The following is a 16,819-nucleotide window of genomic DNA, read 5'->3' on the forward strand; positions in this document are numbered from 1 at the left end:
CCAAACAGACCCTAATAGTGCTATGTAGGATTATCAACATTGACGTGAAGAATTTTTATAATTTTTTAAATTAAATTTATTTATTTATTCTTTCTTCTTCTTTTTTATTATCAAGTCTAGCAAGGATCATTGGTTACAAGGCCATTACCGCCTGCAATATAGGATGACTAGTGTCTATGTGGGTGACTTCCAGCCAAATAGACTCAATTGATGAAACTCGATTAGTAAAATTGACAAGTTTAAAATTCAATTAGAAAAGTGAGTAATTATGCTAAAGAGCCTCAAGTAGAGCATCTTTTTTAGGGTTTGGCCGCAAGGAGATAACGGAGAAATAGGACTCACCAGGGAGAAGCTGAGCAGCATCTTGGCCACGATGAGATGCTGCAACTCTAGTTACAAACTTGGTCGACCGCAAAAATAGCAGTTCACCTAAACCCCAAGTACACTCGAACAGATGACCTAATATATGTACGGAATCAATAACCCGTTGCCCAAAGTTTTCTTTTTTCAAGCCCCACGAAGTGTCACTGCCTCTCTGAATACCAAATCGCCCTTTATGTTATTTCTACTCCATATCTATCTTTAATGGATAGATTATTCACACTAACATGGAATTATAAGCATGCAGTGGAGATGTGATTAGTTCAAGTGGCGTGTTATCATTCTATGATGCACGTAACATTAACTGCAAACTAAGGAAAAATTTCCTGTGTGCGGTTTAAGTCTAACGACTATTCTGCCTCAGAGAGGATTGCAATTGCATTCATATGATTAGACAGAGATGGAAGGCACAGAACATTATAAAGGAAGGGTGGTATGTAGTTCAAAACAGACTTCGGATATGCAATTTGAGTGTAGTTTCACAATGTCAACGTTAAGTAAAAGAGCAACTTCTGGGCAAGCACAAAGCACAATATCCCTAGAATGGCCGGAAAGCGATCAAAGAAAAGGAAAGAAGGTGTTCTTCTCCTCTGTTTTCAGGTACTTAGTATGAAGACCAATATAATCTGCTGTAAATGGATTCATAATTTCATATCAGCAAGCTCAAACCGAAATGCCCAGCTTGTCTTCACCGTCTCGCTTTTTTCCGTGTTGCTCGCACTTCAAGATCCAGTGACAATGGCTCTTGCTCTTGGGCAATGAATGCTCGGAACTACGTTAAACCTCCGTTTTCAAGAACCGGCTGTGTTCTTGTCACTGTCGCGGAAGGCATTTTGCTGCCGCCAACCCATACGGTCTTGAACAGCTCCCATCGTCGGCCTGTCTCTCCATCACCTGAACTTTCTTTGACCTCGACATCCTCAGAAACATAAAACCCACGTAACACATCGAGGCCATCCCCGCAAATCCGAGCGCTAAACCAATCACCCAACACTTCCCCCGCTTCCCCTTCCTTGTCTCAGGAGGAATAGGAGCGATGATTGAGAACCGACCCTGATCTTGAGCATAACATGTGTATGCTGATCCCATTGCGCTGAGATGTACCGTCCCATTAGCATAAAAGGCCGCGCACTTTCCTGTGGAAGGTTTCCCGCTAGTATTCAACAGAGCATCGAATTGAATAGATATAGGATTGCCACTCGTTTTGAGGCCAAGCTTGATGATGCTATTAGAATGAATATTAGATGCATCGTACACCTTAAAGCCGACGACCGGAGTGATCAGGGAGTACCCAGGCATGGAGTAATACTGGGAGGACCAGTTGCCCAAGTTCTGATACACTATGGCAAGCCTCCTAACGTGAGGGACTGGCAATGTTCTTGGTGGGAGAGTGAAGCCCCTGAAGTTAGTGCCGTTTCTCCAAAGTGTCCTGCTTCGCAGCCGAATGACCGAAACCTCCACGCCCGACAAATTAGCGGGCGGGATCGCTCTGTACAGAGAGCCGGTGTGAGGCCGGCGCAGGACCAGCGTTTGGAACGCGGAGTTCTCAACCGATGCATCCAAGGAATTGGTTTCCATTTTCACCGAGGGACCAGCAGACGCCGGGTAGAAGACGGTGAGAACCAACAGCAAGAGGACCAAGTTCATCTTGAACGTGACCGAGAGGATGAGCACATGAACAGAGGACGCCAGCGGCCACGGTGTCTTAAACGGAAGCGAAGCGGAGGATCAGTCGCAAAAGGATCGAGAGAAAAGAAGTCGCTGGAGGAGACGTTTCTTTTGTTTAAAGTGATGATTAGTCTTCGAAGCAAACCAGGCATGCTGAGACACGATGAATCCGATGGGTCCTCTCCGAAAGTTGGACCCCAAAAAGGTCTCTTTTCATCCTGTGGCTGTTGTACCGAGCTTTGACTTGTTGCAGCCTAGCGAAACGCGTCGTGATGAAGGTTGCTGAAAGTTCTTCCAGAATGGGTCCCAAATGTTGGAGCACGAACGCATCATTGTGCTAAATTTTTGGGCAAAGTCTCAAAGATTCTCTCAGCCCACTGAATGCGGCAAGGCTACGTGAGCGTCGGGAACGGGGATTTATCGCTTGACCCTTTGGATTGATTGCTGCTCCCTCTTCCCTCATCTGCTTTCCTTCTTTTAATGGGCTGGCGCTGGCTCGACTCAACCCCCAAATTGGAGAGAATTATTTTTTCCGCCACCTCCCCGAATTATACGTCGTGGAATTCTAGATGTAGCAAATTTAAAGACTTTTCCCTAGCCAATTTGGCTCTTTCCTATCATGGGCTTGCCAGGGCGACCATAGATAGGTACGCCTTGTGTAGAGAATCGGGAATTGATCGAAGGCCATTCGTTGTACCTATCAATTCAGCCTGCATTGATGCACTCGTTCGTTGTGTTTTCCAGGTGCTTATTTGTACGGAAAAAGACTCTCATTTCCCTTATCACGTGCACAACTGAAAACAAAGAGAAGTCGTATTTCACAATACCTCAAACATGCTGGTGGCGTCCCCAGCAATCATCACGACGCACGTGAGTGAATATTACATTTATTCAAGCGTAAAGAATACCTTGCTTCGATACTACCTAACAAAACAGTCATTTAAAAGCCATACTTCTGAGTACATAGTAGCGTCTGCTTGAGTTCCCCATAAATTAGAGTCAAAATGTGCTGTTGATGACCGATTGGGGCGTTGACCTTTTAAGTGCAGAACGATGGAATAGTGATCTATTTTTTGACTCGGCCCGATTACATCGCCAAAATCTTCCCAAGTAAATGGATAAAAAGCTCATCCAGAGAAAGGAGCACCAGATGGAAGGGATTTTGATATATATGAAAACATCATTACACCTAAAGAAAGAGCACTAATTTGTTTCCCTCCTTGATAGAAACAAGAAAGGGGAAACCAATATTACTGCACTCCGCTTCCCAATCCCAAGCACCTTCCCTTTACAACCACCGATAATCCCCACGGAACCGATGCAGCCATTTCGCAGAACCAGTAGATTCTTCAAGCCGACGTCAAAATGAGGGCGCCCCCAAGCATTACCATCAGATTCAGGGAGGAGGGCTTGCTCTGATGGTGAGCTCGGCTCTAAGATGGAGTATGCCATCAATGAAATAGGGGCCATCATCTGACATGAAAGCTGTCCAAGGTATACCAAAGAGATTACGGTATCCTACAGCCTTCCCACCAGTGAAGGTATAGTTCCCTTTATACTTGCTCACGTACTCCTCGCTTGGCTTTGATCGAGCTGCAAATTCATAGTCAACAGCAAAAGCAACTGAACCTTTCTCTTGCATCCCTAAGAACAGGCCAAAACAATGAAAAGAGCTCTGCTGGTCCATGTTGCAATGGGCAGAGAGGAAGAACCCTTGTCCTCCAAGATGAAATGCCTGAGAATAGACTCGACCAGAAGGAAATAAATGTGTGCATTCCTCTCTCTTCAGGTCTAGGTAAACAATGCATTGTTGGCGGGGCAATTCAAACTCCACCACCTTCACTGGGCGATACTTATAAGTCCTCTCCACAAAGCGCCGGTGGATACCATTGGCTTCTTCAGCAGCTAGTGACCGTTGCCTGTATGGTGCCTCAGCCTTGAAAAAGAGAGCCTCAAGAACAACCTTCGAGGCAAGTTCCGGATCAAAGTCATTGCAACTCAAAACCTTCCTCAACTTCCGACAGGTCATGTATGGAAAACGGATAAGTCGCCCAAGTTTTGAAGCAAGGACACCTCTTCGCTCCTCTTGTTTAGAATAATGTGACCTGGTCCACTTGAGAACAAAGTCGTAAACTGCATCCTCAGATGCCACTTGAAGATCATCGCTGGCCAGCACTGCCTCGACACCTGCCAAAGGCAAGTTCAGCACCTCATCTGGGAACCTGGAAAGCAATCCGACAAATTAGTGAAACAGCACAAAGTCTCAACAGTCAGCTTTTGTACTCTGCTGCAAAGCTTTCAGCTGAACTAGGATTAATAAAAGCATACATCCTGAAAGAATTGCATATTCACTTCTTTCTCAAACAATCAGTCGACAAAACATAAATTAGGAAAAAAAAAAAAGACAGGATTTTTTTAACATAGAATACAAAAAGTATCCGTTCCCACTAGGGAAAAGCTGTTGCAGAGATCAGAAAGAAGAAATACTTGAAAAACTCAATATTTATAAGAGATAAGGGGTCTAAAGGAAGAAAAGCTTACTTTGTTATGTCCTTGTAACGTGAAGCAAGAAATTGCTTAGCTGCATCTGTGAGAGGCTGAACTGCTTCCGCCATGAGAACACTGGAAGGAAGATCCAAGTAGAGCAATGCAGACTCACAAGTCATAGGTAAGTTCCGCAACAGTCTACTGCAATATCTCATGCATGATGCCACCTCAAACTTGTCTGCAGTTATTAAAACGTCCAAAAGAGCTGTCGGTGTGGATGCTGATAAAGTATTACTGTACATATAATTGAGAAGGTCCATGAAAGCTACTTCCTCTGCTCCACAAATGACAGCAAAAGAAGGAGAAGTTAGTAGAATCAAAATCTAGACATCATATATGCAGTATAGTAGTTATTGCCAAAATCTGGTGAGAGTTCAGGTAAGTACCAGATGCATTGATTGTCAAAGTCACATGCCGCTGCTCCGATTCTCTCATCCCATTTGAAAACAGCTAAAGAATACACTAGATGTCAATCAAACTATCGTGTACGGAAAGCAAAACAGGTAGTAGTACACAGTAACTGAAAATATTCACCTTGTAAAAGAAAGGACTCTTTGCTGCTAAAATTGGGGAGCTTATGTGCAAGGATTTTACTCTAAGAACTGATGAACACTCCATGGTTAATGATGTACCACCACTTTGCGCAGTTTCATCACCTGCAAAAGTCTCTAATTAACATCGAAACAGCACAAACAAATCTAATCATTTTAAAAGAAAAGTAACAAGTGATATAAGATGACAATGAGCAGTGCCGTAGGCATGGACATCACAGCCAAAGAAAAAAGAAGAATACTTCCAAGGTGATTACTTCTCATAACGACAGCTCCATAGACTATACATACTCTTCCTATTTTGCAAATGCTGCAAAAACCTCATGTTAGTCCTTCATCTTGAAGAACTACATATCTGAAACTTACAGATAGTACTTTCTCCTAAACTTTAAGTAAAGACAAGGTCTCCCTCACATTCCCAATGTACAGCCCCTTGAAACAGCTTTCATGTTGTAAATCACCATCTTTTCCTCCTCTAAGGTATAAGAATGTACATAAATCAATACCCAGAAAGAACAAAGGACCAGTCACGACCACATGCAAGGGGCATACATATGAACATGATCAGTACCATACGCCACGAAATTCTTAAAATGCACCCAGCTCTCCTCCAAAGACTACCAAAAAGATTAAGATGAGGATGGCATGATTCACCATTAAAGGTACCAGCTCTTATAAAAAAGAAGCAACATAGAAATACCAAGTCTTTGTGAACTCATGACGCCATCAGAAGGTGATTCCTCTATCATTGCTACTGCTTCCTCATCCTGATTCTCATACCCAGCACCATCATCTGTATCTGGCATATTGCAACTCAATATCTGCTCCTCAAACTGAACGGGTTCTAAAACTACAAAGGCAAACAAGTTCCGTCATCATGTGATCATTTTGCCAGAAAGGGGAACTATGCTTGGATGACAAATCTCAAGTGAATGAGATAACTAACAGCCAAAGTGACGGAAGATGAACTTCGCCATACAGCAGCAAATGTTTACAATGAATACATATTTATGGAGGCAAGAAAAGAAACGTGACTTGTTTCAGTGATCATAGCATAGTTAGAACCTAAACAAGGAATTCCCTTTAAAAAAAAAAAAAAAAAAAAGAGTTGTAAGTTTCTATTACTCATGAAAACACCAGCTCATCAGGATTCATGGTCATGATAGGTAATTGCATAGTTAGGCTAATACCTCCTTAATGCCCACCATCAAATATAAACTTAGATAAGCAAACCAGGAAGTGAGATTGTGTTATAGTGATCCCATTAAGCCAAGTACAACAAATGATAATTAGCAGTTCAGGTAGGTATTTTATTTGAACTGTTCCAATTAGTACTTCCGAGGGTGCTAGGAGTTCGGTATAGCCATTTGCTCGGTGTGAGTTTCTGGAAGCGAGGAAATTGAAATGCGTGAATGTAGCCAAAGTAAATAGTTCACATTACCAGGAGCACATCTTCAAAAAATAACATGGATTTCAAAAATGAAATCACTATTTAATGAGCAAAAGTGACCTTGATGTGATATTAATATCATGAGAGGTTCTGCAGCCAAATTGAAGGCACAAAAACGCTTCCATCTTAAATCACAGCATCAAGAACATATATCGGTGAAATTTGGCCTGAAATGAGATTTTGCATCTCTAGGTCTCAAATTGAGGTACAATCCGTACCATTTCCGAAGCTAGACAGTCGAACAGGTAATTCCTCGGCAAATCAAAAAACAACTGAACTGAAGCTCCTTCCTTCACGACGTGATAAACCGACAGGCACGACTCTACCACGACCACATGCGAAAAAGCGAAATGAACCCAGGGAACGGGGACTGACCGTTGTCCTTCCTGATCTCCTCCCTCCGCCGCTTGCGGTTGCGGGCCCAGTCGGCGATGCTGGTGCAGCCCTCGCCGTCGGACTTGAAGTCGGGCAAATCGGGGACGATTTCGATCCTGAGGATCCGATCGGAGAAGTTGCTGTCGTTGAACGCGAACCCGAAGTCGGAGTCCGATTTGGGGGGGCCGGGGGAGAAGCCCGAGCCCGAGCCCGAGCCCGAGCCCGAGCCCATGGCGCTCGCCGGCGGTTCGAAGAGGTCGCCGTTCGCTTCCCTCATGCAGCAGCAGCGGCGGCGGCGGACCTCCGGAGGCTGCGGCGGTTACCGGCGGAAGGAAGCAAATGATGCGAACTTGGGGGACGAGCAAGCGGGCGACTTGGGAAGTCGGTAAAGCGAGAGATTGTGACTTGTGCCCTAGGAAATAGCAACCGTAGTTCCTGTAAGTAGATTTCTGCATTGAAGACGACCGATTTTCTTTCCTCTTTTTCTGTGAGGCTTAATCTTGTATTTATTTAATTATCCGTTAATTATAGACCTAGGCATATATAATTTTTTTTTTCCCTTTCATAAAATGACACGAATGATCGTGATTATACTTTTAATTTATACAATATGGTCCACAAACTTATTATATTATTAAATATCTTCATCTAGTCTAGATATTATTTCGAGTCGATAAATCATATTGAATGAATAAAAAAATTTGAGGATGACATTTTACAGTTGGTCCAGGTTCGTGATCATAGACGTTACTGCACATTAAATTAAAATTGAGGAATTATTTATGCCATTCTCCTTATTTTTTTAAAAAGAGAAATTGTATTCGTGCTTCTATATCCGTCTACGTCTCATACTTGTCTGTGTCCATACTTTCTATGCCTATCTGTATCCATGTCTTAATACTAATAAAAGAAAAAAGAAAAAGAAACATGCTAATCTGGTCACCACCTCCACATTTACTAAAATGCCCTTGATAAAGCAGATGTTTCTTGAAACCGTCATCATGAAATTGACGATTTTGCCATTCACTTGACTTCTCTATGTGCAACTTTCTTCTAGACTTTTACATGCATTTCACATCCGGCTTGCTTATCGTTTAAGTTCTGTCAATGACTATCGAGACAAGACGAGAAAATATGGCGAAAATTCCAGACATCATCTGTAATTTCCGTGAAATCCATGTGCCAAAAGTTCTGACGAAATCGGATAAAGAATTACATTTTTCTGTGGTGCAGCACAAGTTAGACTTGGATTGTTCTTGTGAAGTTTAATTATTCATGGAAAATAAAAAAGCAAAAATGAAAACGATGCTGTGACAAATTTGATGACTGACGTACATACATATATATATATATATGGTGGGGAGGAGAGCCGGTATTACAGACGTACACGCAACCTCAGAGGATGCGGACAGGGTCCAGGACCAGCGAATGGAACTAAATTGATTCGTATGGAAGTTTTAAAATGGGGAAAATTGGGTTAAAAACAGGGTTGACATTTTTTTGGGGGGCTTCTTCCATGGTCGGAAGAATTATTGAAAATGATCGACTGAATTAGGGACCTCAGGTTGCATGTGTGGCCAAGGAAATGAACCGATGAGGGAGGGAAAGTGCACAGATGTCCGGACAAAAGTAGGAGGAAACTACCGGTTAAAGCCTGCCTGGGCTTGGCTGAAAATGAAGTTTGCTGGAGACTCTTTTCCAAAGGAATTATCTTTTCTTAGAAAAGAGGGTTGTTGATTTTCCTTTGTTTAGGTCTCTTTTGGAGATAAAATAGAAATCGTTTAATGATACTTAGGGTCCGTTCGTTTCGCGAAAAATGGGTCATTTTCAAAAAAAAAATTCTCTAAGTCATTTTCCAAAAAAATGACAATATTTTCTAGTGTTCGGCTAAAACCTGAAAATGTTTCGAAAAATATTTTCCGATATTCGGTATAGAAAATATTTTCTAAGACTTCTTCGCTTAGACATGCATTATTTACTGGTCTATAAATCTATCAAATATGAACTTGTCTTTAAATCTAGACAAACTTACTCAATATCTTTATTCTCTCATTATTACCAAACGCCCATCTACTCTAAAAAATGTTCATATGGATTTTAAAAAGAAGTAAAGCATGTACAGCTCTAATGAGAATCTTCCAGTTGAGTGGCATGTTCTCCCCCTGTGTCTTTTGTGTTCTAATAAACAAAAGAAAAAAGAAGCAAATCATGTAAACCCTTTACTTGAGCAATGTACAACTGTATAGTATAGTAAATAAAGAAAATGATAAGGAAGAGTGCAGAGCAAGAGCTTGAGATCGATGAGCTCGAGGTTCGCCTAGCAACGGCGGCGACTAGCCAAGAAAGAAGAAGATACGAAACAAAGAAAAGAAAAAGAAAGAAAAGAAATTAAAAAAAGAATTAAAAAAAGAAAAAGGAAATTAAAAAATAATTCGAATAAAAAAATAAAAGAAGAAAAAGAAAGCAGAGGAGGAAGTGATGATTTGTAGAGGTGTAAGATAAGAGAGATCAAGTGAGGAAAATGTTTTCCATTTTTCAAAAGTGAAAAACATTTTCCCTTAATCTAGAAGACTTATTTCCTTTCATGGAAAACATTTTCCCCAAGGAATTCATTTTCCCGAAACGAACACTAGAAAATCCGGAAAATATTTTCCCAGAAATTATTTTCCGCAAAAACGAACGGAGCTTTATCGTGCGAAAGCTCTAAAACAAAGACTCAAGTGAGGTCTAGGTATCGAGATAGGGGTGTAGAAGATATTTGATCCGATCCAATCCAAACCGAAAATTTCAGGTCTCATTCTCTTAAGGTAATAAGTAAAGAAATTTGGGTAGGTCTCATTCGCTTTAGGTATTAAGTAAAAAAATTTGGGTAAGTTGACAATTTGGGCCAGGTTTCGAGTCCCTTCCTCTTTTTTTTTTTTTTTTTTTTTTTTGCTTCTTCTTCTTCCTTTAGACCCTCTCTCACAGCGACAGCTCCAAATAATAAAATAGGATCTTTCATGAAGTCACGTCAAGCAACTTACATACCATATGTTGACACCTAAATTTTGACGATTTAATTAATTTATTTATTGCATATGAAATTATGGTTTAATTTTATTAATTGCATAGCATATAGATATAGGTTGCATTTATTTTTGTTATTTGCATTTTTTGATTTTTATTGGACGGAAGGCGGATGGTTTCAAATTAGTTGGACTAAGCCCATGAAACGAGCAAGTCGGGCCCAAGCCCATATTTTTAATGATCGAAAATTATCTCGTGGGAAAATTAATTTTGAAATTTCAATCGGGATATGAATTTTTTAGATAGAGCCAGACGGGTAAAAAATATTGCGATTTGACTTTGAAAGATTTGGATTTAGAGAAAATTTTTATCTTAATCTCGAATCCTTATCAATAAGGGATGAATTTTGTGAAAAATATTGCGGATGTTGATTCGAGGAATAATTTGAAATTCCAATTCCTTCCCTATAAAAGGCCATCCGCGTATGAGCGCAAGGGGGGGACTTCTCTGGAAAAAAATTTTCAGAAAAAGAAAAGAAAAAGAGAAGCTGCAGAAAGTAAATAGGGGGAAGAAAAAGAACGTGAGAGTGAGAGAGAGAAAGAGAGAGGAGAAAGGTGAAAAGGCAAAAGGTGATTTGACCCCTACTATTCATCATCATCCTCAAGTCCGCTGCCCCTCCTCTGCAACTTCCATCCGCAGGGCTTCCACAGCCGTGCGTCCGCACCGCCACTGGTTCGCTCGCCTCGCCGACGCCGCGCCGCTGCGCCGTCCCCGCTCGCCCGTGCCGGCATCCGAGCCCCGACGTCCGTCAGCTGCACGCCGCTCCGCCTGCAACTTCTCGCTGACCTCCACCGTGCCGCGCCGAGCCCTGCCTCTGCTCCGCTCGCGTCACTCCGCCCGTCCCCGGTGCCCAGCAGCCCGTCTCGCCTACAGCCCGCGCCTAGCCGTCTGCTGCTCGCGAATCTGTTCCCTCAACTGCGACGCCGAGCGACCCGCAGGAGCCCACGATCCGCTTCTGTTCAGCCCCAACGACGACCCACGGCCTCCGACCTGTTTTTGCCTGCAGGTCACCGGAGTTCCCCGACGCCGCTCGGATCCGAATCCCCTGCTCGCAGCACCGCTCCAGATCTGGAGCCTGAGCCACCATACGCCCATCCGATGGAGCGACGTCCCCTGTAGCTCGCACCTCCGCGCCGGTCCGTGACCAGTCGCCGCTGCAGACCCGGTGGTCCGCTCGACGCCAGCAGGCCCCGAACCCGTCGCTGCTCTGCCTTTGCTCGACCTCCTAGCGATCCGACGCCCCTGTCCGCGAAGCCACCGCCAATTCACCTCCGCGCGCTCGCCCACCGCTGATTCACCTCTTCACCGCTTGCCGTCGCCGGTTCACCCTCGCCGGAGTTCCTCTTGCCGGCCCGACGACTCTCTCCCCTTGGAGATTCACGGCTGTGTGTGGAAAGGAAGAAAAAAGACAGAGAAAAAAAAATCAGATTAGGTAGTTTCTCTTTTATTTTTATTATTATTTCTTTAATATTCTGTTTTAGTGGAATTGTTCCTTAATGTATTATTGATATCCCGATATGAAAGTGCCCCTCAAGCAAGGGATTGACAGTCGATTTTCGCGCCCGAAATCCGACTCGCAATCCCCTTATAAAATCACAATCCGTCTCAAAGCCCGAGATTTGATTTGCGATTTAAAAATTAAAATTGGTCAACCCGATCTCACGCATGAGATATGGTTCACGATTTTGGATATCAATATATGTCTTTGCTTGATTTGATATCGTGTGTTTGGATCAATTTTATTTTCATAAGAGGAAAAATCAAAAAAATTCAAATTAGAATTAAGTATGTTTTAGAATATTCTTAGTCTTAGGGTTAAAATCGCAATCTGATTTTAAATTTTTAAATAAGAAAATCAAAAGAAAAATTCGAATAAGAATTAGGTTTGTTTTTGTTATCTTGCATGTTAGGATTGCAATCTTGTTATGAATTTTTAAATAAAAAAATCCAAAAAAAGAAAGTGCATTCATTTAGGTTGTTAGTTTTTTATTTGAATTGCATGTTTAATTAAGTGTTAGTTTTAATTTCGAATTTCTTAAAGAAAAACACAAAAAAGATCATTGTGCATATTAGATTAGAGTTGCACGTTTCATTTTAAATTTAGATCATCTTTTTTAGAATAAATTGCATTTTAAATTTAGATAATGTCTTAGTTTAAATTAGGATTTAATATGACTTAATCCCCAGTTTAAATTAGATAGAATCTTAATCTAGCTAGATCATTTCAAATTTCATAAAATTTGTCTTAGGATAAATTAGTTGCAATTTTTAGGATAGATTGCATTTTTAAAATAAAAAATGTCATTTGCATGTCATATAGATTTAGGTTCATACAATGCACGTCATTTAGTGATTTTTGTTAGGGCCATTTAATTAGAAATTGTCAATCGTTAGATTAATTTAGATTGCATATTTAAATATTGCATTTCTTTAATTTCGAATATCATGGAATTTCAAAAAAATTATTTAGAATAAATCATCTCATGCTTAGGATAAACTACATGCTTAGTTATGTCATATTGCTTAGGTCATATAGCTAAGTCATGTTGACATGTCATATCATTTCATGTTAAATTAGTGGCATGCATTGCATATTGCATGATTTTCATTAATTAAGTGAAAACAAAACAAAAATTGCGTGTTAATTAGAAATCATATTTATGACTTGATGTAAATTCTAAACTAACAACGCAGATGCTTTCGTTGCTACGAGGTAAGTCTCCCGCAATTTATTCATTGCTTTCTTGGATGTTAAATTGGGTTTGCGCACCCGCATTTATCACCTCACATGTTAATTTAAAATCAATTCAAGCTGCCCGCAAAAACATTTTTGAAATTAAAAGAATGGTACCGAAAGGGCATTAGAGAAATCTAGTGTAACCAAGTCCCCGTACCCATAATCTCTGGTTTCGTAGAAGTAGAAGTAAATCTCCCATTACTTTACTTGGGTTTCTAATCGACCCACCAAAAATAGATTAGTGGCGACTCCTAATTAAAAATCATTTGCATGTTATAAACTTGAACCTAAGTCGCGAATTGGTATGGGCTTGGGAGAGCCCGAGTTAAGTTTTGGCTTAACAATCCATTAGCCAAACCATAGGTGGTTCACCCCTCGAAAAAAATTGGTCGCGACACCATAATAATAAGAGGCATCGAGATAATAGACATGGTGGTCAACCCACTTGTTCACACACTGCTCACCATCACCCTCCCCATCCCAACCCAGCTCAATGACATGGCCACCTTGTCGCTGAGCTTACCTGAATATATCACCGCTTATCACTTGTGACTCTTTGTGTTTTTGGTCATAAGACTATTCTCTTTCCAACTGAAGTCGTTTCAGCACACATATAAAAGTGTTTTTATTACTATTTATTTAGACATGTTTTTTCATATATCTAAGGTATGTCAAGAGTCATGTTTTAAGCCTACATATAAACAAGTCTTGTAATCGTTTCAAAAATGAGAATGAAAAGGCTTTTCTACAAGTAAAGTAGTGTATTCATCTCCTACATTAAGAGCTTCTCTTGTGAGAGTGTTATCAAAGCTATGCGACTTTGATATTCAATAATTGGTATCGTAGCAAGTTAAATGGGATCGAGAGCACGGTTGTTAGGGACTGTGAGTCAAGTCTTTTGGAGCATAGTTCGTGAAGACGAAGGTCAAGGACCATTGTTCGTGCGTAGGCAGTCGAGGACCGGAATACGTTGAAGTTCTGCCAATGTACAGTCAGGGACTGTGATCGATTGGTCGAGGATCAAGGTTTCTTGGAGTAGTGCTGGGCATTATTTCGAGTCAAATGGCGGATATTTCAAATTCGATGAATGACATTGAGAAGCTCAACAACTCCAATTATAATAATTGGAGTGTCCGGATGCAGTTTTATTTGCTGGGTCAGGATTTGTGGGATACGCACCTAGAGACGATGATGAACATAGGAGATGGAAGATAAAAACGGGTAAGGCTCTTTACGCTCTTGCTGTAACTATCAAAGATGATTTATTGCCGCACATTAGGAGTGTGTAAACTCCTAGGGAGGCGTGGGATAACTTGGTAGCGTTATTCGCAAGGTCAAATGATGCCAAGCTACAAAGGGTGGAGAACGAGCTGCTGTCGATGTCACAACAAAATATGACAGTGAGTTAGTATTTCTCCAAAGTTAAGTCTATTTGTGACGAAATTTCAAAATTGGATCGTGCTAATGCCATCTCAGAAACAAGAATGAGAAGAATTATTATTCACGGGTTAAAGCCGGAGTATAACGGTATTATTACGGCTACTCGTGGATGGGTAACTCAGCCGACGTTGACTGATCTGAAGAATATTCTAGCTAACCAAGAGACTTTAGATAGTCAGATGTCTAAGGTTTCGATTAAAGAAGAAGAAAGTGCTCTCTTCAATGATAAAAGAGGGTTCAAGGGCTAGAGGTGAACTGGTGCTGACAATAAAGATGGCAAGTCCAGGAAAAGCCATGTTGAATGGCAAAAGCAACCAGCTCATGAAGGATGGCAAAAGTGTCTAGGAGAGTCGAGCCTTCAAATAGGGGGAGTTGGGCGACGCGATGGCAAAAGACGTAGTGGACGATGTTACGTCTGCGACAAAGAGGGCCATTTTGCCAGAGATTATTGAGTGAAGAAATTTGAAGGAAATGTCGCAGCATCATCGAAGATGAATGATTTCGATGAAGATAAGGAATGTGATTTCCATACATCTGTTGCAATAGTGGTGTCAAACAAGTTCGCTACCTCTTCCGCAGTCGAGTTAAACAATGCGATGACATGAATCTCTATAAGTAAAAAGTCGATTAATTATGCTTATGACTGGATTGTTGATTCAAGGTGTTCAAGTCATATGACTAGAGATCAAGGCAAACTGTCAAACATGCGTAATTATCCCGAAGGACGTGTTGTTATTACTGCAGATGGATCGAGGTTGCCGATTACTCATATCAGCGAGACGATGAGAACTCCTCGGTTCAATTCATGGCAAGTTGAATTGAAAAGTGTGTACCACATGCCAGGAATGAAGAAGAATTTATTGTCTATGTCCCAGCTCATAGACTTGGGTAATTATGTGGTGTTCGGTCCACGAGATATTAAGGTGTATCGAAGTTTGAAGCCCACTGGTCGACCAATCATGGAAGGACGTCGGTTTGTGCTAGGTGCCAGTATAGGAAGGCACATCAACCTCCGTATGAGGAATCGTTGTTCAAAGCTCGAATGCCTCTCGAGCTCATTCACTCGGATGTATTTGGTCCAGTGAAGCAGCTACCTATTAGCGGATTCAAATATATGATCACTTTTATCGAAGACTTCTCCAGGTACGTCTGGGTTGATTTCATGAAGGAAAAATCTGAGGCATTTATCAAATTTAAGGTGTTTAAGGAGAAGGTTGACACTGAAGTAGGCAAAAAAATTCATTGCTTACGCATCGATAACAGGGGAGAGTACACTTCTTATGAGTTTACGAAGTATTTGCAAGAGTACAAGATATGTCGACAGTATACTTATCCGTATACGCCGCAGTAAAACAGTGTTGTTGAAAGAAAGAATCGGCATCTAGCTGAGACATGCAGGAGCATGTTGCACACGAAGAGTGTTCCACTGAGGTTTCGGGCTGAATGTATGAAGATGGCGGCTCACGTGACTAACAGGCTACCACAAGTAAGGCTTGGTTTTATGTCACCAAAGGAGAAGCTATGGAATCGCAAGCCCGTGGTAAGTCACTTTAGAGTTTTCGGATGTGTATGTTATGCATTTGTGTCTGATCATCTTCATAACAAATTCGACAAGAAGGCAGTCCGCTGCATATTTGTGGGATATGATGATCAACAAAAGGTTGGAAGTGTTACGACCCTACAATAGGGAGGTGTTATACTTCAAGGAATGTGGTGTTCGATGAAATGTTGTCTTGGTGGTCACCTCAAGCAGTCGAATTGCCAAATTCACAGCATTTCGACAAAGATGTCGAAGAAAGGCTGATAGAATTTGATGAGAATCAGCCTGTTGAAAAAGATGTCAAAGCACAATCACCAAGATCAATAAGTTCATCTAGTGAGCATCCAAGGTCGACAAAAGAACTTTGACCAAGTCAGGTCGAAGAACTTGAAGAGGAGGAGCCTCAACTTTGGAGATTGACAAAACAAAGGAAGCCAAACCCCAAGTATGCCAATGTAGCATTGATTGAATATGTTGGCATGGTCAAGCCTTCAACAAATGCAGAAGCCTCGAAGAGTACAGAATGGAGGAAGGCTATGGAAGAAGAAATCATCGCATTAAAGAAGAATGAGACATGGGACTTGATACTGAAACCTGAAGAGGTACGTCCTATTTCTTGCAAATGTGTTTATAAACTTAAAACTCAACCATAAGGGTCAATTGAGAGGTATAAAGCACGTCTAGTGACTTAAGGATTTTCGCAAAAATATGGGGTTGATTATGAAGAGACTTTAGCCATGTGGCAAATGTTACCACTGTTCAAGTTCTATTAGCACTTGCAGCAAGCAAGTTGTGGAATGTGTGGCAGATGGATGTGAAGAATACTTTTCGGCATGGAGAACTCGAGCGAGAGATATACATGGAGCAACCAAATGGCTTCAAGAGCAAAATTTATCCAGAATATGTCCGCAAGCTAAAGAAAGCATTGTATGTATTGAAGTAAGCCTTGAGAGCGTGGTATGAAAAGATTGTAGAATTCTTGATGAAGAACGATTATAATGTAGCTCTAGCATAATCGAGCCTATTCATGAAGGCAAAAGGTGGTTGCAGCCGTGCTAGTTTTT

At 41.3% G+C, this 16,819-nt stretch overlaps 1 protein-coding gene and 1 pseudogene across 1 annotated transcript; both read right to left on the reverse strand.

The window, feature by feature from the left end:
* Nucleotides 1–749: 749 nt before the first annotated feature.
* On the reverse strand, nucleotides 750–2,224 carry LOC120292863 (annotated as a pseudogene).
* Nucleotides 2,225–3,141: 917 nt separating this feature from the next.
* On the reverse strand, nucleotides 3,142–7,411 carry LOC104441687 (BTB/POZ domain-containing protein POB1). Its single transcript, XM_039311341.1, has 6 exons — nucleotides 6,973–7,411; nucleotides 5,848–5,997; nucleotides 5,131–5,252; nucleotides 4,983–5,046; nucleotides 4,591–4,870; nucleotides 3,142–4,271 (listed from the first exon to the last, which is right to left on the reverse strand). Exons 1-6 carry the CDS (start codon nucleotides 7,247–7,249, stop codon nucleotides 3,446–3,448), a joined length of 1,719 nt encoding a protein of 572 aa, XP_039167275.1. The 5' UTR covers nucleotides 7,250–7,411; the 3' UTR covers nucleotides 3,142–3,445.
* Nucleotides 7,412–16,819: the final 9,408 nt, after the last annotated feature.

The sequence above is a fragment of the Eucalyptus grandis genome, chromosome 4 (genome assembly GCF_016545825.1).
Source record: "Eucalyptus grandis isolate ANBG69807.140 chromosome 4, ASM1654582v1, whole genome shotgun sequence".
Classification (NCBI taxonomy): domain Eukaryota; kingdom Viridiplantae; phylum Streptophyta; class Magnoliopsida; order Myrtales; family Myrtaceae; genus Eucalyptus; species Eucalyptus grandis.